Source organism: Drosophila kikkawai, chromosome 3L (assembly GCF_030179895.1).
Source record: "Drosophila kikkawai strain 14028-0561.14 chromosome 3L, DkikHiC1v2, whole genome shotgun sequence".
NCBI classification, from domain to species: domain Eukaryota; kingdom Metazoa; phylum Arthropoda; class Insecta; order Diptera; family Drosophilidae; genus Drosophila; species Drosophila kikkawai.
The window spans coordinates 3,299,756-3,327,545 of NC_091730.1; the positions used below are offsets into that span (position 1 = coordinate 3,299,756).

General features: G+C 41.4%; 1 protein-coding gene across 2 annotated transcripts; it reads right to left on the reverse strand.

Moving 5' to 3' along the window:
* Window positions 1–16,262: 16,262 nt before the first annotated feature.
* On the reverse strand, window positions 16,263–26,849 carry Rh50 (Rhesus blood group-associated glycoprotein Rh50). Of its 2 annotated transcripts, XM_017162806.3 has the most exons (9): window positions 26,356–26,849; window positions 23,972–24,140; window positions 23,050–23,215; window positions 22,271–22,532; window positions 18,433–18,623; window positions 17,325–17,519; window positions 17,144–17,237; window positions 16,985–17,087; window positions 16,263–16,692 (listed from the first exon to the last, which is right to left on the reverse strand). In XM_017162806.3, the coding sequence occupies exons 1-9, from the start codon at window positions 26,522–26,524 to the stop codon at window positions 16,659–16,661; spliced, it is 1,383 nt and encodes a 460-aa protein (XP_017018295.1). In that variant the 5' UTR covers window positions 26,525–26,849; the 3' UTR covers window positions 16,263–16,658. The 2 variants fall into 2 exon arrangements, with proteins under 2 accessions (XP_017018295.1, XP_017018296.1); XM_017162807.3 differs by lacking the exon at window positions 16,263–16,692 and having other exon boundaries at window positions 16,770–17,087.
* Window positions 26,850–27,790: the final 941 nt, after the last annotated feature.

A 27,790-nucleotide genomic window follows, 5' to 3' on the forward strand; every position in this document is an offset into this window, starting at 1 on the left:
AATCGCTAAATGCCCCATAACCTCAACATGGCCGTTCGTGCTATAAGTTGCCAGCTCATAAAAGTTCCCTTAAAAGGTCATAAATATAAATTGAAACTGCGTTGACAACATGGCGAAAAGAAGAGAAATATAAATCACTAAACTTGGACTGGCGCCGCGGCTTATTTATTAATTTAACTGAACAAAATGGTAGTGGATCTGCGAGCCCCAAGCTTTTTATTCATTTGAAAATTGCACTAACTAATCTTCTTTCCGGAGTGAAGCCCAACACCTTAAGAGTATGCCAGGACATCAATCTTAAACCGGGATAAGCACTGAAAGAAAATGGTAAGAACATTATGGGGAACTTGAAGCTACTGAAATGATTATTTTCTCATACAAAAATGATATATTTTAAGCTTCAAAATTCATCAAAGAATAATTTTCTTACCTTGTAAAAATTCCCTATTAAACTTCTTACCCTCCTCCGTTAGCTCTTTTTTCCACAGTGATCCCCTTCCTAGTTGGACTCGTAAAATAGGAGACATCCTGGGCCCGGGGTCGTTGCCATCTCCTGGCCAACTCTTTAAGCCGCCTTTCACGCAATTTCTTTTATTATGTCGTCGACTGGCATTGCAGTTTGATTTTATTTTTAGCAAATAAGCCGAGGCAAATAACAACAGGGCCCCGGCGCTTGGAAGGCTTTGTGGGACACCTCCTCCTCCTCCTACTCCTACTGCACCTCCATTGCCTAGCTTTTCACACAGCGAATGGCCCTTGTTGTTGCCTGGTTACGCAACCTGCCATCCTGGGCCTCATCCTGTTCCCAGTCCCGGAATCCACCTACTCACCTCCCACATTGGCAATCATTTCTACGGTCATTTGGCGTTCGCCGTGCGCGCTACTCAGCCTTAAAATTGGAAAAATGTGCTGGCCAGGAGGTGGTCTAAGGGAGAGAGCGCTGAGGCTGAGGTCCAAGCTGAAGCTGGAAACAGGAGCTGATGCTGGAGCTAGATGCTCGTCGGATTTTATGACCGGCGCTAAAAATGTGCAGCGCCCGGCGGCTCGAGTGCAATAAAAGTAAAACACATTGCCAAAGCAACTTACTGCAATATTTGCGCAATATGGCAGGCGCCTCTAGCGGATCGGTAGAGGCACTATAAAAAATATATATAAATTATAAAAAAAAACTTAAGAAATAGTGTAAAGAAGAGTGATTTTTTATAAATGAAATGGAGTTTGTATGGAATTTAATTGAGGACTCTAAAGCAAGCAACAAAATCATATTCTAGTTCTCAAATTCTACGTTTTTTCTGACTTAATTTATATTATAAAATATACGCATAATTTCTTAATTAATTTTCTATATTTTAAATTAAATCCTACCCAAAGTTATATACTTTTTTGCTCTGTAAAACTAAGAATAGAGAGCAAAGTCCGTGGGTGCCAGACCGTATTGGCAAAGTCTGGCTGGACTGAGCTCCTCGACTACTGCTGCTGCTCCTCAACCTCCTCCCTTTTCTACTGCTGCGTTCATTATTTATTTTATTTTATTAGAAATTATTTAGAGCTGCTGCAGCGGCATAGAGGGGCCAGCATTGCAGCATTGCAGCCCGGCCGGATTCCATTTATTGTTATCTCAGTCATTCAACATTTGCGCTGCTGCTCGGGGGAGGCTGAAGAGAACAAGGACATCCACAGCGACAGCCAGGACTATATCGCTGCCAGTGCATTAAAGTTGATTAATTTTATTAGTGCAGTGACTGAGGAACAAGGCAGCTTGGATCGTTCGTCCGGATTTAAGGAGTTGCACGAACGGCGAATTGTTTCTTTATCGGACTTACGCCAGCTGCAAATTGCGTACATTGTCGGGCAATTTGCCCCCTGGTCACCCCTGTGATCTCTGGTGCCTCCTGCCTTTGAGGCATATTTAAAATGCTCCGCGCAGTCCAAGCGATTTCCGTGCGATTTTCACTTTACGGCCGCAAATCAGACACCGCATCATAAAAATGCATCAAGAAGGGCAGCCGCCGTGTTGTCTGCATTGTTGCTGCACTGGAAAAAACCAAAGAGAATAAAAATGTTCATTATTTTGTAGTTCTTTCTGGTGTCAAGTACAATTATATTGAAGAGACTTAATAAAGACCCTTTGAAAGTTTTGTACATTCATAAACATGTGCTTTTCTTTCAATCGATTTTTTTGGGGAGAAAACTTTGAACATTAAATTTAATGCAAGTTTATGAGAACTTTTTATAGATAGCCAAGAAAATGATTTCGATAATAGACAACAGTTGGGGCTTGAAGAAGACATAAAACTCTATGAGAAAAAAATTATTTTAAGCTGGTAAATAAATTATAAGCCAGAAACCAAGTTTAAATTAGACTCAATAATAACAAAAATAGTTTTAAGAGGCTTTTAAAATGTTGAAATAAATGAAAACATTTTTGTAAATTAGTAAAATAATAAAAAATAAGTTTTTTAAAGAACCAAGATCAAAATTAAAAACTAGAAAAATAAAAATCCCAAGAAAACCTTTGAAAGCATTTCTCAAATTTCTAAGTTGATTTCCTTAATTTCTGCACAATTAGGTTTTTAAGTGTAACTTTAAAATTAAAAGTTTATGACTGCCGTAAAATAATCTTTTAAATGCCGAATTTTATCACAGTGTTTGTATTGGTGGCTGTGCATTTGGCAGGCCAATTGTCGATTGTCATCGATATTGATACGGATGTGCATTATGCCGGACAAAGGACCAGGCCAGACCATACCAGGGGAGACCCTAGCAGACCAGACTGGAACCAGGATGCATTTTCAGATCGACGGTGTAGCCAATGAGCCGCCGGAAGCGCCAATTGCCAATTGCCAATTGGGCGCCATTTTGCTCTACAGCAACAAGAGAGTAGCGCAGCGGTTATTGTAATGGCTGCCGCGGGAACAGGAACAGGAAAAGCAGGAGCTGGAAACTGAAGCTGGGGGGAGTCGCCCCAAAAACCTCATCATTTGTTTTAATTCGGTGAGGACGATGGGACACAGGAACCCGTTTATGCGCTTGTTTGCGCGCATTTTTACCGCTCTTTAGCCGGCCATTTTGCAGTTTTCCGCGTTTTCCGGGGAAAATAGAATGCAACACACACACACAGAGTCCAGTTCCAGGGATTGGCTTTGTTATTTAGCTGCAAGTTCGAAGTTCGTTTGGGCAAAAATGGCCAGACAACTGGCGGGGCCACCTGGAAATGACCATAATTAATTGCGTGTACCTGCGGCCGCGCTGCCGAACGCCATCCTGTCAATTAGAGTCCTCTTTTGCCGCCGCATTCCGCATTGATTGATGTGTATGTGTGTGTGTGTTGTGTAAGTGCCTTCCACAAAGGACTACGCTGCGGTTATCCTGGGTGTCTAGTGTCCCTTATCCAGGGTCCCTTGGCGATTTCCCTTTGTTTTACAAGTTAATAACACTTGATGGCGACGCACTTCATTTGGCGCCCATTTTCATTAAGCAAGTGGAACTTTTCCGCCGCTAGGAGTGGACATAGCTCACTCCTCCGGGGAAAGCTCCTCTTATCCGCCACTGGACCTCACTTGAGCATTGTTGGCCATTATAATCGACGGCAGCGGCAAATCGGTTTCGCATGAAACGCAATTGTCTATAATTACATTATCCAAACTATCAATTAAACCAAATTGTCTGACGGCCGCGCCGGGCCAGCTCCGGAACTCAGGCAGACGCACACATTCACGCATGCGGGAGCACACACAGAGGGTCCTTTGCACTGGGAAAAATAAGGAAAGCTAAAAGGAAACTTGAATCTGAAAATGAATTATTATAAATATATTTAATATTATTATTAATTCATTATTTAATTAAGAAATTAGTTTAACATATTCAAATTATGACAAACAGATTATCCTGGAATTTTAAAAATATTTAATAGAACTTTTCGCTTAAATTCCCATTGAAATATATACTTTACGTTGCAATATCCAATTAATATCCTAATAAATATTACCAAATATATAACATTCCCTCTTCTCTCTGTGTATAAACATTCTCGCACCTCTCTGTCACTCTGCCGGCAGCATAATGGGAGCTCTTGTATGTTTTTGTGATTGTTTAACAAGGCTCCTGAGCTGAACCGAGCTGAGTGGGTGGGTGTTTATGTGTGTGTACTTATCTGCCTGCAATTCCGTGTCTCAGTCCAACAATCCAACAATCCGGCAATCGCCCAATCTCACAATACACACCAATCCAAGCCCCAATCCCCACTGTGCACTTGTAATCCCCCCGCACAGCAAAGCATTTAAATAATTTCGATGGCGCTGTCGACGCTGGCCCTGACGCTGATATCGGAGTATTTTTCAAGTAATTGTTATTATAACAAACGCAAAAACAACAACCACTGGCAACGGCAATTACATGGCAGCCAGCACACACACACAAAACACACACAACACACATTCGGAGCCAGTGAAATATGGAATTCACAATTACATTTAGGCACACGAGTGTAAGGACTCCAAGTGGGCTGGTTTTCTAGGGGTTTATGTGTGGGGGGATAAGGGAAATTCTAGAATAATACTTTCTAAAATATATAAATTCAAAAGCCTAAGAAATTTAGAATTATTTAATATATTTTATTAAATATCTTTCATATTAAAAGTAGGTTCAATTACAAAGAATAAATACTCATTCTTACTATAGATTTTCTGTACAACTTTTTGTAATTATTTTAAATTAAAAAATTAAGAAAAATAAAATTCCTTAAATTTTCTTCATATTTAAATAAGAAATTTTATGATTTAAAAAATTTTAAATATTTTTTAAAGCTTCTTTTATTAAAAAACTATATTTTAAGGTAATAATTTAAGGGTTTACAAAGTTTTTAATATTTTTTAAATCATATTTCATCTAAATCATCTAAAATTCTCCTCTTTTGAATTATATTTCATGTACTTCCCCCGCGCATAAACTGGACCTACTATTCACTTTCGGTGGCCGAACCTTTTGGGGCGGCAGAGAGTGCGAGTAAAGTTAAAATTTGTTTTGCTTTCACATTTAATTGAAATTTACGCCGCTTTGTCGGCGTCTCGCTGTCGCGACAAGCGGCGACTTTTATCATTTTAAAAGCCGCCCGAAAAACCTACCAAGCCCACCCACCACCACCACCACCTCTCCTGCTGGCCCTGATGACGGTGCCGCCGAGGCGACTGGAGCCAAGCCCATGTCCGGGTGCTTATTTCCACCATCCTTCGGCGCTTTGTCCTGGGCCACTTTGCTGCAAATTAAATGCATTTTGCAACGCACGCACACAGTCGCACACTCGCACGAAAGTTATTTATGTGTGTTTGTCATTTAATTTTAAAAAGTTTTCACTGCACGAGATTTACAGGGCCCAAAAGAAAAAGGGAGGAGCACCAGGAAAAACCAGAAACGAATGGAGAATACCTAGGGTTAGTCAAGGGATTATATTTATAATTTTAAGAGATTTAAAAATTAAAAAAAGATGTAATGTAAATACCTTTCTTTAATGCCACTTAATTAAGAAAAAATATTATATATTTATTTAGAGTTATAAATAAAAAGTATACACCCTTTCCCCTTACAAAATACCCCCTAAAAAGAGCGGCAAGGCCCACTTGCATTTCGTTTAATTGAGAAGTTGACTTGGTCCTTTGGATTCCGCTGGCCCCACGAGAAGCAGCAGGAGGAGGACATGTCAGGCCTGGTAAATGGCATACTGCCGGCGGGGAGATGATGCAATCAATAAGAAATTTGTTTACCCGAATCCTCGGATTAAGCCAAGTGCCTGTCACAGGCAGAGCCTGGGCTGGAATTATGCAAAAACCGCAAAGAGGTGGCCAACAATATGTTGTAGGTTATATCTGTTGTGGTCTAAACATGGCCCAGCCAGGAGTGTGCGTCTTCCTGCGGTGCATCTCCAAGTCACAGCCAAAGAGTCAACTCGACCACAGGTGCCCCGGGGCATGAAGCAAAAGTATAATGTCAGATGCACACACACCTGCAAGGATTTGTTGTGGGTGGTATGGGATCAAAAGCCGGTGACAACACAGCAAGAAAGATAGAGAGAGAGAGGAGGAGTGAGATCAACCGACAAACAAAAATGCAACAAAAGAAAAGTGCAATGTTGTTTGCGGTCAAACACAAAAAGACACAGACACAAAGACCGAGGCAAACACACCACTTAGCCCCATAACATCATGCATTCAAGGCACAAAATCAAAGCAGACACTGTGGGAAAATGTATTAAAAAAATATAAAAATTTTTAGATAAATAAATAATGCAATTATCTAAAACATCACAAAGATTAAAAGTAAAAGAAACGAATGTAATCTCTTTAAAACCTTTTCTGGTATTTATAAATCAATTCTGACACCTTAATACTACAAGTTCCTTGCCTTGTTTACTTATTCATTTATTATTTCTATTTTTTCTCAGTGTCTAGAGTCCTCTGGCTCTGGGTTCAGGTTGTTCGGTCAACTGACTGAACAACAATCGGAGGCCCTCTGGCCACATTTTACGCATTTTGTACGGAAATTTATGAAATTTCAAAGAAGCAGCGAGGCCAATCATTTGGCCAAAACCACTCCCATTCCCAGTTAAAGTCCTGGCCAGTTGGTTGCCCCAAACAAAAGGCTGGACACGGGATGGAACCTGGAACTGGAACCAAACAAAAATGCCATTTATTTGTTAATTTACGCACACAGCATCAGATATTTGGACTCAACAAAAGGGCACACAGCCACGTATGGCAACGGAACCCTTTCGTTTTTTGGGCTCAGCCTTGGACCAGGTGTGCCTGGAGAGTCTACGATCTCTGGAGTAGAGAGAATGGGCAGGCACTGCGAACCATGACAACCCCCTTGGAAAGCCGGGTTTTTAAGCTGCTTGTTTGTCGGTTTGTGTAATCCGCTGCGGATGACTGCCTGTATTGGCCAATGGACTTATTTGCGTCCGCTTGTGTCCGAAATGCTCAGTTTATTAGTCCACAGACAGGCGGCTAATGATGCCTGGCCAAGGATGCGATGCACTTGGGGGAATAATGAGCTTAAAATGGGATACAGTCAATTTTGAATTGCTTATTTATTCAAAATTACATTCAAAGAATGATATGTTTCTCAACTAAAATAACAGAAAATGCTTCCAATTCTTCTTTAATTTTCTCCCAGTGTCTATCTCTGTTCATTTGATTTTAGCTCCGCCTTTGGTATCTCCATCCTTTGGTTAACGCTTCAACAGATCTCGCCAGCCGAAGAGACTGGACAATAATTTGCATTTGGGCTACGGCAGTGAAAAGTCATTTAGGGGGTAATGAAAATACTCCATTCGGTTGTCGATTTCCACATTTTCAGCCACTCTAGGGTTTCCTTCGGTCCTTCCATCCTGTAACTTTCAACCAAGTTATTGTTTTCACTGGGCACTGCTTGTATTGTGCTCAACTTGTTGCCGTGCCCGCTGTCTGTTTTTTAATTTACATTGGCATTGTGTAAATATTTGGACAGCGCGAGAGCAGCTGCTGTAGCCACTTTTCAAGCCCCTGATCCTGGGGAATCCAGAAACGCCCCCGAACCCAGTGATTTATGCGCTGGGTGGAAGCACCCACATCTAATGTTGTTTTTGCTGGGCAACACCACCACCAACAAGCACGGCAAGGCAAGTTCGGCTGGCGGCACATTGTTTGGCCAAATGCTTTTTAAACAATTGCATGCCAGGACTCGGCTCGCAGGATCTCCCCAGAGATTAACGTGACTACACACGCATGTGTTAGATGGGGGACGCCTTCCAGATAATCCAATTAATATGCACACAAAAACGCAGCTAGACAACAATAACAAGCGGCTGTGGAATACCAACCGCCGCCCACCTGACGCCATGTTTAATTTTCGCCAAGCCGGAAGGCAGTACAGGAAAAGCGGAAAAGCGGCAAAAGCTGAGCGAAAGCCGGGAAACGTCGCAGCCGCAGCCCGGGCTCTTCAAACATTCATGAGCTGGGCAGCGGTTGAGGCGAAGCAGAAGCAGGAACCAGAGCAGGAGCGGTGGCAGGAGTGGTGGCAGGACTCCAACTGGAGCAGCCAGTTGGCAGTACGGGTTATTGGCTGCACAAACAACTGGCTAAGCCAACTCGGAGTAGTTAATATCCTTGGGGGGCGCAGGTAGGCAGACAGGCACGGCACACGGAAGGAAAGGGGACTGCTAATACACTCCGAGCAATGGGAGGGCCTTAGAAATAAAGTAATTAAAGCAAAGATATATTATATATTGGAAAATTGATTTTAAAATTATTTTAATTAGATTTACTTTACTTTAAGCTTGAATTTTCACCTCTACTTGTCTAAAAGAAGTGATATTTTTAGGATTGTTTACGAAAATAAGATTGTCTAAGGTTAATCTACTTCTCCTAAGTTATAATTAAGCACATAAATTGGGCAAATCTTAATTAAAACAAATAAATATATAATCAACAAATAATAATAAATTTAATTTTAATTCAACTTTAGGCTACTAACTTCGATATTTTGTGATAAAAGTTACTTTAACTACAAATTTCACTATGAATCATAGCAGAATTTCCTAGAATAAATTATTTAAATATATTTTTCCATCAGTTTCCTTTGAAAATATATATTTAAAAAAAGGAAAAATGCGTCTTAAAAATATAAAACCCAATCTCAATCCATTTTAAATCCCACTTCAACCCAATAAACACCTTAACCCTCTCCAATGAATTTTTCTCCATGTGCCTTTCGCGCCGCGGCATTGCATAAAACTAATTTGCGGCTTGGCAATTATGCACCTGAGGTGGGTGTGGGTTTAAAAGTGGACTAGCTGGAACCAGGCCAGGACCCGGACCCGGAACCCGGCCACCTGCTAATGTCTTCATCTATCCGCCATGAAGTTGTGCCAACTGCAAACAGGTGACCAAAAGTACAACAGCCTCGCACTGATTGGCCCAAGCAAATATTGGGAATTCTGAATGGCAAACCAGAGAGAGAGCTTTAGAGAGCCACTCATATGGACAAAACTTAGGCAATCTTGTGGCTTTGCGCGAAAATTAATGGAATAATGCCACTTGCCACTTGTCTGCGAGGTTCATTTCCTTGGGGCCATGCCAGATTACCGCTTTCATTAGCCTTGACATCTCGGACTTGACTCGCACTTAACCCACACAGCAGCCACCGCTCCACCAACTTGATTATCCCGAAAAAAAAGTAAAGAACAAAATAGGGAAAAACGAGTCTCTCCAGTCAGCAGAAAACTTTGCTTATTATAACTATGCAAAAGTGTGGGCGCCATCAGCTCATCTGGAGTCCCATTCAGAGGGGTTCTTCATATTCTAATAGCGCCGCCAGACGCTGGAGACGCTTTCCCGCACACGTTTTCCCGTCGAAACTTTTTATTAGTGTCTAAAATGATATCTGCCTGGAGAGCAAAAGAATCGAGAGTGACTCCCGGATAATAACAGGGGGCGGGCTGAGAGGTCCTGAAAAAGAAATCACAGACACGACTCGGCTGGGACAACGTGGCGGATGATTAATATGCCGCACACGTATCGCCGCAAATATTGATTTTTAAATAAGATGACGCCACGAAAGTGGGCCAGGCTAGTTATGGCAAGCTGGAAATATCGGATATTAATAAGGTTTCAATATAAAGTGGGTAAAAATTAATAAAAAATTAAAAAGGTAAAGTAAAACAGGAGCTTTTAATTTTCAGCTTCATTATTATTAATTAGTTTTTCTTTTTAAGGTAAATATTTAAAGTTATGCTTTATTCTTATGATTTTTTAACTTTAAAATATATAATTTATCCTGCTTTTCTACAAACCAATCCAAGCTTTCTTTTCTTTTATATTTTCTTTAGCATTTTCACTTCCCAAAACAACCATCTCTAGTCCCTTCGCCCACACCCTTCGCCTAGCGGATGTCAAACTTTCTTTTGGCCAAAAATCAACAACGAAATTATATAATTTGCAATGTAATCAGGAAACTTTAAATGTGAAGGCAAGAAGAAAGGAAAAGGGAGGACAGCAGGCAGCCTGATTTGAGCGTATGAGTAATGCCCGCCTATAAGATTACCCATACGTAAAAGCCACAAAAAAGCGGCAGTCATGCCGCCTCCCAAAGAACTCCGGGCACTTTGACAAATGAAACACGGCGTCGCCCCCCGAAAAACGGCGGATAAGAGAACGAAAATCCGTATGTAGCGCGGGGCGTGGCACATGATGAGCGCCGTAAAAGGGCTGTGTCGCCATCGCCGGGGTTTTAATGCCATTGATGGCTTATTTCAGGTTTACGACTTTATTTTCGCTACCTAGTCAATGTCTGTTTTTCCGCACCAAGCGCTTCCACATTCACTGGCATTCACTCACGGCAACGTAACTTTTGACAACGGCATCTAGGAGCCGTGTCCTGGCTGGGAGGGGGACTGCCCCCCTCCTCTGGCAATCTCCGGGCCTGAGAGTATGCTTGAGTGGTTTTTAGGCACAGTTGTTTCTATTTTATTGCACTGGCGAATTCCATTCGCTTTTTATTGCAACGCCATTGAAGTCCGCCGCCGGCCATTGAACTGTGAGACTTTTTCCCAATGATCTTGGCCAGGGTTTCGGATGCCGCAAATTACTCTTGTCACTGAACTAATGGTGTTTGGTTTTGGAGATGGAAATATACTTGGTTGGGATCTCTGAAAATAATGCCTGTTTAGTCTATATTTGAAAAACAGGAAGTCTAAAACGGTTTGAAGAGTCTTTTTTGTTTATTTTATTTAAACTTTGCTTAGTTTATAAAATAATTTCAACATTTTACAATATATTAGTCGGGTTCTACTGTCACTTTTGCATCAAAAAAGGAAATTTCCCGAAATGAAATCCTCTAAAATAAACATCATCTTAGTGAGGGCATCCCTTGGCCATCGTCAGTGAATCCTGCGAGTCCTTGCCGCATTTTTTCCCCCCCATATGAGCCTCGTATGTAGGTGAGCCGTGTGGGCCAACTTCCGTCTGACCTGCTGGCGGCGACGGCGTGCAACAGCATGTTGCATGCTGCTGAGCCGCTCAACAAATTTTTATTGTCAGCATATTTTTTTATGTTTTTATGCCGGCTCAGGGGGGGACCTAGCCCATCCCCTTACCCTGCCCCTAGCCCCCCGTCCCAGGGGCGATGATGAACGCGGCCTGTGCATTGACATTGTCTGTCTCGATGGCTGGCTGGAGCTCTCTCTGGTCTGGCCGTCGTCTGTCTAGCTGCTGGCGTTAAATAAAATATCGCTCTGTATAAAATACAGAGAGCAGAGGCTGCATCGATTAAGCCTGACAGGGAGGTTGGGGTTGGGGCTTTGGCTTTGGCTTGGGGTTGAAAAAAAGCCTTGCTGCTGCAGCCGGGAAAATGTTTTACATTTCGTTTATTTTCCATATTTTTTCGCTTGCCGGGCTACACGTGTTGGTAACATATTTTTGGACATTATTGCAATGGTTCCCTTTTCTGTTTTTTTTGCTAGCGAAACAAATCCATTATCCTTTGGCAATATGGGTGGGTTTCTTTTTTTATGGAAAACTTGAGAGTAACATATTCAAGTTTTCAGTGAAATTGAGTTTTAAATGACACATTTAATATATAAATTATGTACGGAAGTTGATGCTGATCAAGGACATACATATGTGATTTATAGGGTCAGAAATTAAGGGGTATAAATATGCCAACATCTTAAGGAAGACTTTTCTGGACCAACTATGTCCAGTATGCACTTTAAATAGTTTCACCAAGACAGAATTATCTAGTGGCAAATGAAATATGCTTATATTTTCCCCACCACAAGATCCTGTACATCAAATGAGAATTTTTATTTCTAGATGGCATTTGAAAGCACTCACCCAGTTTGTTATTTTTAAGGAGATAGAAACAAAAACAGAGACTCTCTGGCAGGTAAGCCGGCTCGTGTGTGGGGCTGGTAAAGTGAGCTGCCAATAAAAAAGATTAAAATGCAGCCATAAAATACACAATTTTATACACATTGCCTTAATGAAAAGCTGGCGGCAACAAGAGAGCCGTGCCGAGCCGAGCCTCCTGCTCATCCCGCCGGATTTGGGCCTCGCGAAAAGCGAATTTCATGCTTAAGCTCTGTAAAATTAACATTTAATTGAAGCCTACAATTCAGCGCTTTCGGCGGGGGGTTCCATTTTTGGTTGAAAGAGAAAGAGAGTAGGGTGAGCTGCTGGTCCCAGGATACCCAGCTCTTGTATACATATACACACACATATTTAAGCCAGACAAGTGCAGTGCATGTTTTGATAGCGTAAATTATGCAATAAAATTTATTTAATTTCACTTTTCAGAACGTTTTGTTGTCCCGTCACTGGCCCACGGAATGTGTGCCGGGCATGCAAGGGGGCGGTGGGAAAGATTCACTTATACAGCAACAAATCCTCATCCCCCTTTATCCTGACTCACCTGACGCAACACCCCCACATATGTAGTTGTGCGACCTTTTCCCAACCCCCAAAAAACACAGACATATCCATATCAACCGGCAAAGGTCCCAGGAGTATTGCAAATTGTTAAGAGGCAACCTTCTCCTGCTCATTCTGCTTCTCCTCCTGCTTTCCTTATCCTGCTCTTCCTTATTCCAGCTCCCTGCAGTTACCCCCTTTGGACCACCGTGTCCACATCCACTCTGCTCCAGCGTTGCGTGCCCAGAGCGCATATTTATGTAAGCAAGCCAAGGAACACGAACTCACATTTTCGGTGGTCGCTACACAGTTAAAAAAAAGCTTTGGTAATTAGAAAAGAATTTAAAGAAAACTTATATTCATTTCTTGAATATTTAATTTAATATTTATTAATTTACTTTTATTGATATTAATTCATTAACTAAATACTACATATACTACATCATTTTTTCTTTGTTTAGAAATGGAAAGCGCGGTCAAAACAGCAAGCAGGAGAAGTATCAGGAGTAGGTCCCCCTTTAGTGGAGCCACTGCCCCTTGGGCAAAACACATGAGCGTGTGTGTGTGTGAGGATTTCTTGGGGCCATCGAGTACCGAGAACCGTGTACCTGGGTACCTGCAACGTAACACAAGGCAACGCCGTCGATTCCCGGGCTGACAGGCGGCTTAAACGACCCGTGGCTGGGTTAAATAATTAAACATCAATGACACTTAAACGTAAATCATGAATTTTGCAGCAGTTCCTCGATGAAACATTAACCAAATGGGGACCCTTTCAAATCGGGGCCAAGACCAGGAACCCAACTTGGCCATTTGTCTGGCCATAAACACTGATGGAGCCATGATACGGAGACGGAGACGGTGCAGGAGAGAAAAAGGAACTGTCAGCGCCGCCGGAAACAACACCCAAAAAATTACTGTTGCAAAATGCTGTACAAGCTTCCGTCTTCGAGTCGCTGGCTTCCTGCAACAACGAGAACAAGGAGCTCTGGACTCCAGAGCTGAAGCTAAAACTAACACTAACGCCAAGCAAATCCCCAGCTGCTCAACATTCCTGAAATGGAAAGAACTATGGCCAACAATTTGTTGCAGCCGAAAGCACAGAGAGAAAATATAGCTAATAAAACAATACATTTTCAACTTTTTACTAAAGAAATATGATTTTATTTATTATAATTTTAGCTAGGAAAGTTCTCTTAAAGGAAATTATAATATTTAATTTTACAATTTAACTCTACTTAAAATGATTTCAGTGTAAACAGTGCACAGACTGTTCAAAAAAGGAGTATCTGGGGTTGTGGAAAGGACAAAGTCAATGTCGGGATGCCGGCAGAGTTGTCAACGCGCTTAAAGTTGCCTTAATTGCAGTCCTTGTTGTTGCTTCTGGCCATTGTTCCTGTTGCTCCTCCTGTTGTGTTCCTGCGCTTTTTATGGCAGCCGTGTCGCAGGCGACAGGCGACAGTCAGCAGCAGCAGCAGCAACAGCAGCAGCAGCAACAGCAGCAGGAGTCGTCGCAGGCGACAGTTGTCGTCAGCGGTGGGGCATGCATAAAATATGCTGCATACTTCGCGGCGCTGGCAAGAAGCACAAGAACTCAAAGGATACGAAAGGACGATTCATCGGACTCCGAGGGGAGTCAAATTGGGTCTGACGACATATTTTCCTTTCAGTTTCAGGCTGTTAATTATTATTATAGACGTGTGAGTGTCCGCCCCGTCTGGCCAGGCACACGACCATCGTATCGGAGTCCTGGCCAAAGAGCCAGGCGAGCGGGCGACCATCCAACCACATGCAATAAAACAGCACTTAGACATGAACACAGGGGCAAAGCTGCACTGCAAGAAATACAACCAGGGAAAAGGATAATAAAAATCTAATTAAAAGAAAGGAGTAAACGATTTTAAACCTTCTTAAGACCTTGTTTTATATTAAAAATATATATTTATTTACTTAAAATTAACTGTTTATTTACTCTCAGTTTTTCCCTATTTTATCCCATTGATTTCTCTCAGTGCCTTCACCAACACAACCACAAATGGGAAGCCAGAGACTTCCAAAGAGTGGAACTGTGCACCGGGGAATACTTTGCCAAATTGCACAATCTACTCGGTCTCCTGTCGCCAGTCCAGTCCAGTCCAGTCCCTCCCCACCCTGGCCAGACTGGTCTAGCCTCCAGACGGAAGCAGGATACGAACTTTGGCCACTCTCATTTGACTACACACTCGGCCTTGTACTATGTCGTTGAAGGCCCTGGGCCGCCGCTTAACAGTCTTCAGTCCGACTTTCGGCAGTCACAGATCTGAGCAGATGATACTTTCGGCCAAATTCAATAGCTTGGCCGAAACGAGAAAGCCAATTAAGGAGGATTTCATACCAAAATTACCTACTGGTAGGATAGCTCACTCTTTATTGCTGCAGTCAGGTTTTATTGATGCTCATAAAATCGTATTTATTTGCGGTAAACTAGGAATTGTTTTGGATGTGTTCTGATTTTTAGTTTTCTGAGTTAAAGAGTTGGGAAATTTCAAGGATTTTCCATAGGTATTTAAATATAATAAGGAATAAATAGGAATATAATTCTTAATAATAAACTTTCCCTCTTTATTGTAAAGCTTCCTGAGGTAGCTTCCTGTTCTAATTTCATTCAAGAAATCCAAGCACAGAACAACCCCTGATTTTAAACCGTTTTCCCCGCTTTACTCTCCCACTTTTCATCTCTTCCCTTTTAAATGAATTAAAACCAAGAACCAAGAAACCCAAGACGTTCGTTTGCTTGACAATTTTTATTGAAACTTGTTGAACTTTTCGCCGTTAATTGTTTGCCTTTTGGGCCCTGTTAGTGACGGTGAAGAGACGCAGCTGTGTGTGTGTGTGTGCGGTGACAAAGCCAAGTTAAGTAGTTGGCCGCCAGCTTATCGTCGTCGTTGTGGGCAAGACATTATTCTTGGTTCGCCTTTGTCCGGCGATTAGTTTCCTTTTCCCTTGGCTGAGGTGGCACCGCCGCCAGGTGCTCTAATCTCCGGCTGAGCCCACAGACCGGATCGCATTTGAGCTTCGGATCAGATCGGATCGGATCGGATCTGGGTGTCTTGGGCAAAAAGTCGGCTAATTGGTTGGCACTTTGTGTGTGTGGGCCACAGGCCACTTAATTAGCCGGGTCCTAATGCAGTGCTCCGCGCACATACAAATTGTTGGCGGGGACAATTGCATTCCAGTTGCGCAGCAGGAATGGCCGCCAATTAAAGTTGGCGGCGCCCTGGGACTCGGAGCCGGAGCCGAAGTTGGTGCTGGGACTGAAGTTGGGGCCAAAGTTGGCATTTGCATCATCCGAAAGTTGGGCGAGCATATTCAAACTTTTTGCGCCAGTCGATGTGTATGATTTTAATTCCATTTAAGTGCGAAATAAATTCGGCAAGCGGGGAAAAAGAGCAACAAGAGTTGAGATGTATGTCGGAGAGGAAGAGTTTTATATGGAATATCGGTTATAAGCTTAAAATATCGGTAATATTGGAAATTAAAATATAAAGAGTAGAGGTACAAATAGTAAAAAATCTATAGAATCGAAATAAAATTGATTTAAAACCAAAAAGAATCACCTTTTGAAAGCAAATACTTATAAATAAGTGCCAAGAAATGCATAGTTGTTTCATGTAACCATTAACTTATGTATATTTTCATTAATATATTAATATTTCCTGTAAATATTTACTCAAAAAATTATCTTTATAATGATTTTGAATATTTAAAATCAAAGTTAATTTTATAGAAAATTTAAGGAATTATTTTTATATCCAAATACTAATAGTATTGCCTTGAAAGTAATAAATTCATACGATATTTAACAATTTAAAGATATTTCAAAGACTGTAACTAGTTATCTATTTGTATAGCAAATATAAATTCAATATTTACATTTAAATTCCACTCTTTTTCGATATACCCATATCCTTGAACCATCCCTAATTGGCGACCAAAAAGTTACATTCAAAATATATTTTTATTGCTAATACTTTTTCTATGTATGGGTGAGTGCTCCTTTTTGGCGTCGTCGCTAATTAAATGTGTAAATTGTTGGAGTTTTTAATTAAATGCGACAAGTGTCTACAAAAATTAAGCGTGGCGGCAGGCGAGGACAACAAAAGGATTGGCCAATGGACCCATTGTCCTCCAGGGATTTCCATGGCCGTTCGCTGCATTTGTTTCTCGTGGATTTCTGGCTTACGACAAAAGCTCATCAACTTTTTCTAGTTCGCTGCAAAAAAGGGGGCGGCAAATCAAATCAAGGAAATACGAGTGCAGGACGAAGGGCAAAACAGAAATGGCAAACAATTTGGTTCAAACTTTTTGCTAAAATGAATGGCAGGCGTGCATTTCAAACAATAATGGCTGGGCAATGTCAGTATAAGTAAAATAATCGAGTAATTGTAATAGTAATTGTAATTGTAATCGTAATGGTAATCGTAATCGTGAGTAGTTAGACAAGGCACATTCGGGGGTGTAACTGCAACTGAATTCAATCTTTGCTCAGGCAAAAGTCTACTAACTATTCCTCCTTGTTCTCAACGGCGGGAACTTCCCAGTAGTGCTCGTCCTGATGGTGCTCATCCTTCTTGAGGTTACGGAAGTTGGTGTACTTCAAAACGGCCCCTGATCAAGAAAAAATAATATCTAATATATATATTATATATAATAATATATCTTACCTGTCAAAATGCCACCGCCAATGGCTATAACCAGCGTCACTGCAATGCCAAACAATTGGTAGCCCGCCTGCGAACTGGCATTCCGGCCAAGGCCCTAAGGGTATAGACCAGAAAGAAGGGATTAGCACCACAGAAGCAGATGCAGGTTGCAGCTGCAACGCGCACGGATGCAGATACTCACGCCCATGATTTTGGTCTCGGTTCCGTTGGTGCCCACCATCGCCGGGAATATGTTCTGCAGCTCCGACTGATACTCGCCCACAGTGGCCATCGAGGCGTAAATGGCCGAGGCAATGGCCGAAATCAGGGCCGGCATTCCGTGCAGATTGTGCACGCCACAGGTATCGTGCAGCCGCAGATTGGCCGTCAACCAGGGCTAAAAACAAGGACAAAGGACATGAAATGAATGAAGGACAATAACGAACTCTTCTTTTATTGTAGGGTGAAGCTATTGTCTCGGTTATTTTAGGGATTTCTTGGATGTAGATAAAGCTGGAATGAACTCCATTTCACAGAAATATTATTACTGTTCAAGTTCCTCTAAAAATATTTCCTTAAATTTCCTTAATTAAAAAAATATTTTCATCATGAAATCTAAATACTCAATAACCCATTTTTTACCTCAGTGTTTTAAATTAAATTTGATTAAAAGTGAAAAGTCGCTGGGTGTCACTTGGTCATTTGCAAATTAGTTTATGGCTCCACTAGGGGAGTAACCTCATGGATTTCGGTGCTGTGTGCTCCCAAAGCCCGGGTTTTGGGTATGGAAAATGGGAAACTGGGAGACTGGGAACCTGGGGAGGCCAGAAAAGTGGAAACGGAATGAACTCCCGGCTGCGGCTGACCGGCGGGCAACAAACTTTACTCATTAGCGTCGCATTTTTCCTAGGCGCACTAATTAAAGCGAAGCCACCGCTAGCTCTAGTTCTAGTTCCTGGTTTCCCTGTCCACCACTCTGCTCACCCAATTCTTCCATTTGAATAGCGGGTTGTGCTAGCATGGAGCGGTTTATGCAAAAAAAACTCCTTTTTTATGAAAGTTAGTGGCTTCGAAAAATGGGTATATAGAGCTGATGAAGCCCTTAAAATCATTAAAAAAAATATTTTAAATTACATATTTTCTGCACAGATAACTTATAGCTGTAAAGTTATATAAATATTTGTTTTGAAAGAGGTAAAAGAATATGCTATTCCTAACTGCTCGTAACCTATGGTAACCTCAGTTCGGTAGCCTCAACTCTATCGTTACTAGTTTTTTTTTTGTGTGCTAGTTTCGCTAGTCAAACTTACTGTTAAATAGCGATAGCCCAGCACCGAGACCGTGCCGGCGATAATGCCAATTAAGATGGCTCCATGGGCGCCCAGGAGCAGGTTGCACACGGTGCCCACGGCTACGCCGCCGGCGAGGGTCGAGTTCTGCACGTGCACCATGTCCAATTTATTCTCGTGGCTGACAAGGGCGGATACAACGAAGCTGGTCACTGAAACGGGAAGGGAAACGAAATGTTAGGGAGTCGGCGAGGGGATGAGGTGCTGAGGATGCTGCGGCTCTGGGTTTCTACTAGAAATTGAATGCTGCGAACAGATTTTGAATGCACCCCAGATGATGGGCTTAATTACATGATTTTAATGGATTTTTGAGTGTGGCTGTGAAATGCTTTTCATTATTTGCTATAGAGGGAAGAGAAGCTTGAAGAGTACTAAAGGATTTAAGCAGTTAAATCTTAATTTAAATATATTTTATAAATATCATATCTATTTTAAAATGTCTGCTCTTTAACATTAATCAAAATACCTCTCTCTTTTTCTTTTAATATCTTAAACTTTCAGAGAATCTCTCTCTTTACCAAACTATCTAATAAGCTTTTTATTTCCTCATAAATTGCACTTGTTGTGACGCAGAATTTTCTGCAAATAACGCATACGACCTGTTGAGCGGAAATATCACGTACCCGACTTGTTGAACAGCAAAGTCTCAAAGTTTGTGCCACCTTGTTGTTCTATGCTTATTTACCCGCCTCCAGTCTCTCAACTAGACTCCCGGGTGTTACTGGAAATCCCCCCTTTTAAGTTTACCACCACCCCAGCTATCGCTAATCACTCGAGCAGCAGGAATGACACACCCGGAGCCAGAGCCAGAGCCACAGCCAGCCTTGGCTGGAACCGCACTTTTGCAATAAACACGAAACTAATAAAATTGTAAACACAACAGGGCCAAGATCCCTCGGATTGCCAGGCAACAACAAGGAGGACGCTTCAGTTTATGACCGGGCAGCCAGCATAAATCTCGGCTGAATAACACTAAATACTTAAAAATCTCCATTTTATGGCGGAGCATATGTTGCAGCCATAATAATTTGCATAAATTAGTCCAGAAGGCCAGAAGGACTTGGCCAGGACTCGGTTGGCCACTACAAATACTGGAGCTGGGCAAAAATCTCAGCAAGGAGAGGGCAGCCGGCGGCAACCGCAACAATTTCAAAACAGCTTTTGACGTTGTCCGGGCGACACAAAAACATAGAGAACACCAAATTCTGGCTTAAAAATCAATTAAACAGCTTTTTTACAGCCAAGCTACAGCTATGTCCTTGCCCGGGACTAAACCAAAGCCAAGCCAACGGCATCCGAGATTCAGGACATCAGTTGGCGTTGCCTTAGTTGTTTTTGCTCCTGCTGCTGATGCTGCTTTGGCTGCTCGAACATTAAACAATTTAAATTAACGCCAATGGTGTCACTTGCGACTGTAAAATGTGTTTTGTGCTTAACGTTGTTGGCCAATGCGGGCAGCCTCCTGCAACCCCCAGCCCTTGGTCCCTAAAAACCCTGCCTGAATGACCAGACGAGCATCCTAACCAGAGCCAAACCCAAAAGGGGCAGGGAGAGAAATAATATAGAAGCTTTTTCTTTAAATAATTATATTATAAATATGATTGTAAATATTTAATAAAATTATTTGCTAAATAAAAACGGGTATTAAAAAGTTCCTAATGCTTAGCTTATTTCTTTAATACAACTTGCAAGGCTTAGCTTTCTTTTTTAATTATTAAAAATCTTTAAAAATTATTTAAAGCCTTCTTATATGGTATTCAATTTTATAAATATTTCTCCCATATATTTTCTTTCAGTGCAATTCCCCGGACAAGGTCCAGACGACGCGCTCTGGCTCATTTTGTGCCTGGTGTGAAAACAACAACTGGGGCGTATTTTTGCTGTTGGCGCCGCATTTGGACACCAAATGGCGTCGTCTGATCCACCACCACCCTTGTGAGCCTCCAATACTGCCCGAGTCCTAACCATGCATGTCCGCCCGCATGGCCGACATGGAACAGGGGCCACACCCACCAGACCGCCTCTAATTTCAGCATCGAACTGAAGCCCAGCTTTAGTTTAATTAAGGCAACAACTAGTGAGCCGGGCAACCGGCCACCGAATGGACAAGGCCACGTTGGCATCCTGGTATTAGGGCTGAGAGAGAGAGACAGAGAGAGCGAGGGGATCGGACGTTGACTCAACTAATCGCACATCCTTCCGCATAAAATACCCGACAAGACTTTCCCTCTCTTGGTGTGGATACCCTAGGATAGCCTCCCATCATGGAGTGGGTCAACGCAGTCTGCTCTGGAGATTGGAATGCATTGATTAAGTTTCCTCTGGTCAGAAATAAATTGCAAACAAATTTTGAATATGCAGTTTATTGAGAGAACAGTTTTTAAACCAAATTAAGTTGTGCTCGAGAAGCACTTTCAAGGGGAAGACGAGAAGAGAGAGAGCTAGGCTTCATTTAAAGGAAAAATAAATAGGGAAAAGATTGAAATAAGTAAAGTATATGTCTTGAAAATAAATAGAAATAAATAAAGTAAATGTCTGAAAAAACAATCCAGTTTATTATTATTATTATTTTGTTGAATAAAAATGAGAAGCTAGCCTTAAAAATTGAGGGTTTTCCTTTAAGTTGAATGACTTTCCTACCAATATATTTAGTTTACATTTTATATTTGTTTAACAAGTAATATTTCTATCAAAATAACTAAGCTTTCTTTTACTATTTTCAACTCCAATTTGAAATTTATTAGAGCATCTACATTTCGGTTGAGCTATTCTCCAAAATTCCCCCAGGCTCCGGCGAGCTCATGTGCGCCTTGTTAGGTGTTACCTCCGCCGACGTTGCCGCCGTAACGTGAGGGCTTTAATACCATGTCCAGGACAGAGCGAGGCAGAGCAAGGACTTGCAAGGACTCTCTCTCACTGGCCACAGTTAGCCAAGTGTTGCCCTCCACAGCTTGGCTTATCTCAGCTGCTGCTGGCCCCTACTATTATTACTGATGTCGGGCGTTGCTGCCGCCGCCGCCGCCGCTCGTCCTTTGTATACATTTAATTTGTGTTTTGTTATTTACATTAACCGAGCGAGAGTCAGGCCAGGCAAAGCCCAGCCCCAGGCCAGAATCTCTGGGTGGCTGTTGCTCCTGCCTCTAGCACATTTTCAATGGCTAAATGTGTGTGTGTGTGTGTGTCTGGACATGGTCCTGGTTTTGACCAACACTTGAACAAAATTTTAAGGGAATTTAGAAACTACCAAATGTTTTGTTTTGGAAATATTTTATGAAACAATATAAAAGGAATACTATACCTTTTGGATTAACTATTACTTTCATTATTAAATAACGATTTTTAGGTCTAATTCCCTACCCTTTTCTCTCACTGCACTGAACCGGACTAAGCAAATACCGGACAGACTGGACCTCCTGCCATTCGGTTCGTTTTTATGTGCGCTACGTGCTCAAAATAAATTTTCAAATGTGTTAACGAAACTATTTGACATTTAATTAGTTTGTGAGTCGCATGCACAAGGACCCAAAGAGGTGGCCAACGGATCAGGGAGCAGGGACTAAGAGGGCATTCATTCAGCTCCCTGGGCCTTTTCAATTTCATTCGTAGCCGAGCTAATAGGCCCGCCAACATTATAATTAACAAGGCCCCAAAGAGCCAAGTGCGAGAAGGAGACTCTAGGTACGAGTGGGCGAAGACAGCCGGAAGATGTGTGTGAGAGTTAAGATGGCCGATGGCCGATGGCGATGTCCTCCAGCTGCCCTCCACTTGAGCTGGCTAATTGCCGGGGCACGTGACTCACCTGTTGCCGCGGCTAATGACAGGAACGTGTTCAAAATGGCCCGCTCGCCGCCGGCCCCCTCGGCCAGCACTGAGTTGAAGCTGGGCCAGTACACCCACAGGAAGGTGGTGCCGATCATGGCAAAGATGTCCGAGGTATAGCTGGCACCCTCCAGCTTACCAGTCTCGTTCTGGTCGCTCGAGGGGCGCAGCATCAGGGCCACAGCCAGGCCAAAGTAGGCGCCAAAGGCGTGCACGGTGATGGAGCCACCGCAATCGCAGATCTGTCAAAAGAAAGGTAATATCTCTTGATAAAATTCAACAATAAATCAGTCATTAAATATTTTATATTTATTATGGTAAAATAAGAGAAATATCTACATTCCTGGAACTGTTTGAATATTTAAATAAATTCTCCGATTTCCGGCTTAAAATTTGGCTTTTCAAGCTTTTTAGTTTCATTTTGAAATGCCCCATTTTCCTTTCATTAATTTTAGCGAAAATCCCCAGCTTGTTTTTATTACCTCTCAAAACTGCATAATATTATAGCCGAAATTTGACATACATTTTAATTCGTTTTGCATATGGTATTATGACCCAAAAGTACACATGTATTGCCGCGACCTTTTTAAACTTGTTTTCATAAATAATTTTCGGCCAAATACCCAAACATTGTGTCATACATTTTTCCGTTGTTTTTGTTATGCTAATTTTTTGACTGGCAAACCATTAGCCATTTGGCTTTAATAAATATTTAAATGCTTTAAACTAAATAACGAATGATGTTAAGTAATTACTCACACTGAACACATTGAGGGCCAAGTACTCGTTGGCCGCGAACAGGGCCACCTCGAAGATGGACATGCACAGGAGCTGGATGGGCGTGGTCCTGCCGAGCAGGGCGCCCATGCTAATCAGGGGCACGGCGGCGGCAATATCCGCATCGATGATGTTCTCCAGGGAGAGGCTGTGGGGCAAAAAATAAAAAAAAAGGACAGCAAACGGTGAGCAGGAAGTGCGACAGGTGACACGCCCACCCGGCAGCATATAAAAAATGGCGGCATCTTAACCAACGAATGGCCGCCAAATGAAATGGAATACATTTTAAAGCGTTTCCATTTGGCCAGGCAGTTAATGTTTATACACAGAGGGAAATTTAGAGCTAGTTTTGGGTTTAGTTTAGGTTCTAAAAGGGATTTTAAGCTGAGAAGTTGCCAGTGGAATTTTTAAATTTAAAGAGAATGAGAATATTATTATAAAAATTAAATAGAAATTATATTTTTAAAGTTCTTCTTTTACTTTATCATTAAAAATAAATATTATAAAGTTGCTTTGATAATTTTAATTATTTTGTAAACCCTACTTTTCAAATTTCCAAATCCCTTTTTACTGCTTTTTATTTCCTCTGTTGATTTCCTTGTCAGCTCCATTGGCTCCTTTGCAGTCGCTTGTCCTTTTGTTTGCCGTTTGACTTGAGCTTGTTGCCCATTTCACTTAGCATAAGTAGAGGCTGACTTGCCTCTTTCCATCCTCCTCAGAGCCACCTTCAATAGCCCCGCCCCCTCAGGTTGACTTCTTCATTTAAAGTAATTGCTTGAATTCATTTCCAGCCCGAGGGTATTATTCTTCATTTCATTGCCTCGACTTATTTGCTTTGTCCGGCTGTCAGTTTCGTTCCGGACATTCCGGAGAAGAGCAATTAATAAATTGAAACTACTCTCACCTGATCTTGCCACCCTCCATGTGCAGGAATCCCTTCATCAACACGGACCACTGTACCACCAAGGCGGCCATGAACAGAGTGAAGCCTGTGGCACTGTAGCCGTATTTGCGGAGGAAGGTCATCAGGAAACCGAAGCCAATGAAGATCATCACCTGGATGTCCTGGAATTCTGGGGGGGGGAAAATGAGGGGGTTAAGGATATAATTATAGAAAATATACTTAATTATATATAATAAAAACATAAAGAAAATTTATAAATCTTTTAAAAATGTTTTCTTACAATTTTAATACTGAAAATTTGAGAAAGAATTTTTAAAATTTTTAAAATATCTATATATTTAAGGTCTTACATTCCTTTAGGAATTTTCTAAATTGCTTTAAAATTAGAATAGAATTTTTCTCTGGGTGTAAAAAGTATAAAGTCGTAGTCAACTAAGAGACAACCTATATTGATTTTCTAAATCATTAAAAATATCTTCTTACAGTTTAAATAACGAAAAATAATAATTAAAGTCTTAAATTCCTTCAAGAAGTTTTTTAAATTCCTATAAAATCAGTAAACTATTTTTCTTAATGTGTAAAATGGCCACTAGGATGTTGGCCAGTTGGGATGCCAATTAATTGAGTCAAGTCGTTTCAATTAACCGCCCAATTGTCTGCTGCCAAAAGTCAATTGCATTGAGATTGATGTCACCAGGGCGCCAAGGCGCTATGGCCGAGTCTTTCCCCCAAAGTTCACCCCTAGGAGACACCCCCATTGTACCCTATCCGACAACAACAACAACAACCAAACCCCACTGTGCGTATGTGTGCCCGCGCGGGTGCAATTAGTGTGAAATACGGTTTAATTTATTTATTATGAATTGCAACAAGTTGTTTACAGACGCATTTGCATAAATTGAAATTAATGACTTTAATTATTCATGTGTGCGAGTGTGTGTGTGTGTGCCATTGTTGTTGCCGCTGGGTTCGGTTCAGTTCGGTTCGGTATTTTACCATATAGAGTCTCATGTACATGTATATTCCAGTTCCAGTGGCAAAAAGTAATTAATGGAATTGGTGCCACGGGACCCAAAAGACCTGGGGCCGGAGGAGACTGTGCGAAAAAGAACTTCATTTATTTATGACCCGCCAACACTTGGCAAACAATGCGGGTCCTGCCCTGGGTCCTTACTCCTTCTATCAGTTCTCTTCAAAAAAAAAACAAAGAGTAGAGTTAGTCTAGTAGAGCAGAGCATGGGTAATAGCTCTATATGTTTCGTTGTGATTTAAAGCTATTACTTGGCTTCTCTCTAATTGTTTTGACCTGCTAAGTGCTTGTAATCCCCCGAAATATGAAACGAGTCAATTTTGATCATTATTTAAGGGTTAGGAAGGAGAGAATAAGCCTTGTTTTTGTTCAAAGATCATGTCATTATATTTTTAACTGTTGCCAAGTAAACTTTAAATTGGTAACTTTATTAGCCTAGGCTAGCTAATTAACCAAAAATAAAAATCAAACTAAAAATAGGGTTAAATCACAAAAATATTAATATACTTCACACTTTCATGGTCAACTTTATGAAGCATATATAAAAACATAAAAAAAAGCCGACCCATATGAGAACCTCTTTTAATTGATATTAATTCCTTATGTATTTTGTTTTTATGGTTGTTATTGGTTTATTTATTTGATATTTGTTTTCTAATTATTTGTTATGATGAATTTGTTTTTTAAAGATATATAACAAGCTCTTCTGCCATACTTTCTAAATTATAAAACTCTAAACAATAACAAATAATAATGTATAAAAATAAACCTCAAACGAATAAAAAGCTTGACAGTTTATTTTCGCACATTTGTGGTTTATTTTCATGGGGCAAATTCTAAAAATATAACAGCATCCGCACAAAAGGGGAATTATTTACCCCAAAACACGCACATAATTCGCAAATTTTCTTTCGTCTTTTATGCTCTTACAAAGTATTATAGTGAAAGAAGGGTGAAGGAAGCTCTCTTCCTTGATTTTTTGTATAAAAATATAAGCTGTTGCCAGGTAGATTTGCCCTAAGACACTTTCCATTAGCCTAAGCTGGCTAATTGACCGAAAAATATATATTTAGTATATGCAAAAATCTATAATAAAACAAAGGAGAACTGGGTTATGGCGATAAACAATATTTTTCGCACATTTGCGGCTAAATTTGAGGGGTAAATCTAGGAATATAAAAAGGGGAGTGTATTAAGTGTGAAATAAATCAGCTGATTCATTCTATATTTTACTATTTAACCATTTTAAAATAATCTTAGAATTATTTGAAATAAATGATAATAACACTTCCTTATTTCTACACAAATCTGTGATAATGTTCCTAAAGTTTGTGGGAAAATCCCTGCTACTCACGCGGATATTTCGAAACGTGTTCCTTTGCTGATCCAGCGTCTTCGGCATCGATTGCCCGTGGCAGTGCCGTCTTTTCGTAACGCACGAACAGCCAGAATAGGACCAGGAAAATTATTTGCACAGTCATCAGGACGACGTAGCCCGACACTTTGGCAGCCGGCGAATGCATGATGGCGGCAGGACCTCAAGCTGGAGTTGGAGCAGAAGCAGCAGCAAACAAAACACAGAAAGAAACCAACCCGACGGAGTGGCTACTGATTGGAGTTGTAGCTAAAACCGGGAGGAGCAGGATTCGCAGACGGAACCGGGGGCTTGTGCTCTCAGATCCCGGCCACAGTCGTGGCAGCACGTGTTCGGGGGAATTTGGCAGACAGGAAGTCGAAGTCGATAAGCAAATATTTGCCACCAGTATCTGTGTTGCATCCACTCTCTATATGTATATCCACTATCCACGATCTGCTGCGGCTGAGCACTGGGCGCGCACTGATGCCCGGAGCGATGAGCGTGGCGTGTAAGTAGCTTCGGCCGCTGCTCGAGTCTGCGGTCAACGGGGCGTATGTGCGATATCCACAGCGATTTACTCGCATGATATAACTATTTGATTTAATTTGCCGACACTGCCACTGCTGCTCTTTAGCTCTCCAGCTCTCCAGCTCTTTGGCTGAATTATTCAGAACAGAAGCGGCACCCCACGAGACCGAGTCGTTGTGGTTCCATTATATTTAAATTGTTTTTGTTTTAGTTTTAGTTTCCTTGCAATTTCAATTTCGTATCCAAATCGTTTTACAAGCCAGAGCCAGCCGCCTCGACCTCAGTCTGGCTTCGGCCTGGGTCTGTTTGTTTCGCTGGTCAATTGATTGGTAATTCGTTACGAATTTATCCTCAGACTGCATTTTAGAGTTGCAGCCGGACAATTTGCATAAACGTTGGATAAACGACCATAAACACTAAGAGGAAAAATGGGTTTCAAATGGAAGAGGAAATTCGAAGAAATTTATTTTATATAAAATAAAAAAGGTCATGTATCTAATATGAACCTTTTCTGGCTTCAATAAATAATATATTTTTGTAATAAATAATTTCCCAATAAATTTTTCTAACTGCACTCTAACTTGAAAGGTGAAAGTGGCTGCAACTTTAATGAATTCGAATTCGCATTCAGGGTGTTGTTATTGACTCTGGGCCAATCGGTTAAACCCCTTGAGCAGGAGGGGGTCTCCTTCTCCTTGTTGACTGATAAGCCGCAATCTCAGTTCTGGTCAAGTGGCTCTTGTAGTAGTATACATATACACTGATCGGACAAACAGAGGCTATTTGGAATAGGAATCGCTTATGTACCAATTAAACACACAAACACTCACGCACCGGGCAGTGTCTCGAAATAATTAACAAGCTGTCAGCCGAAATGAATGCTCGTAAAATAAACTGCGGCTGA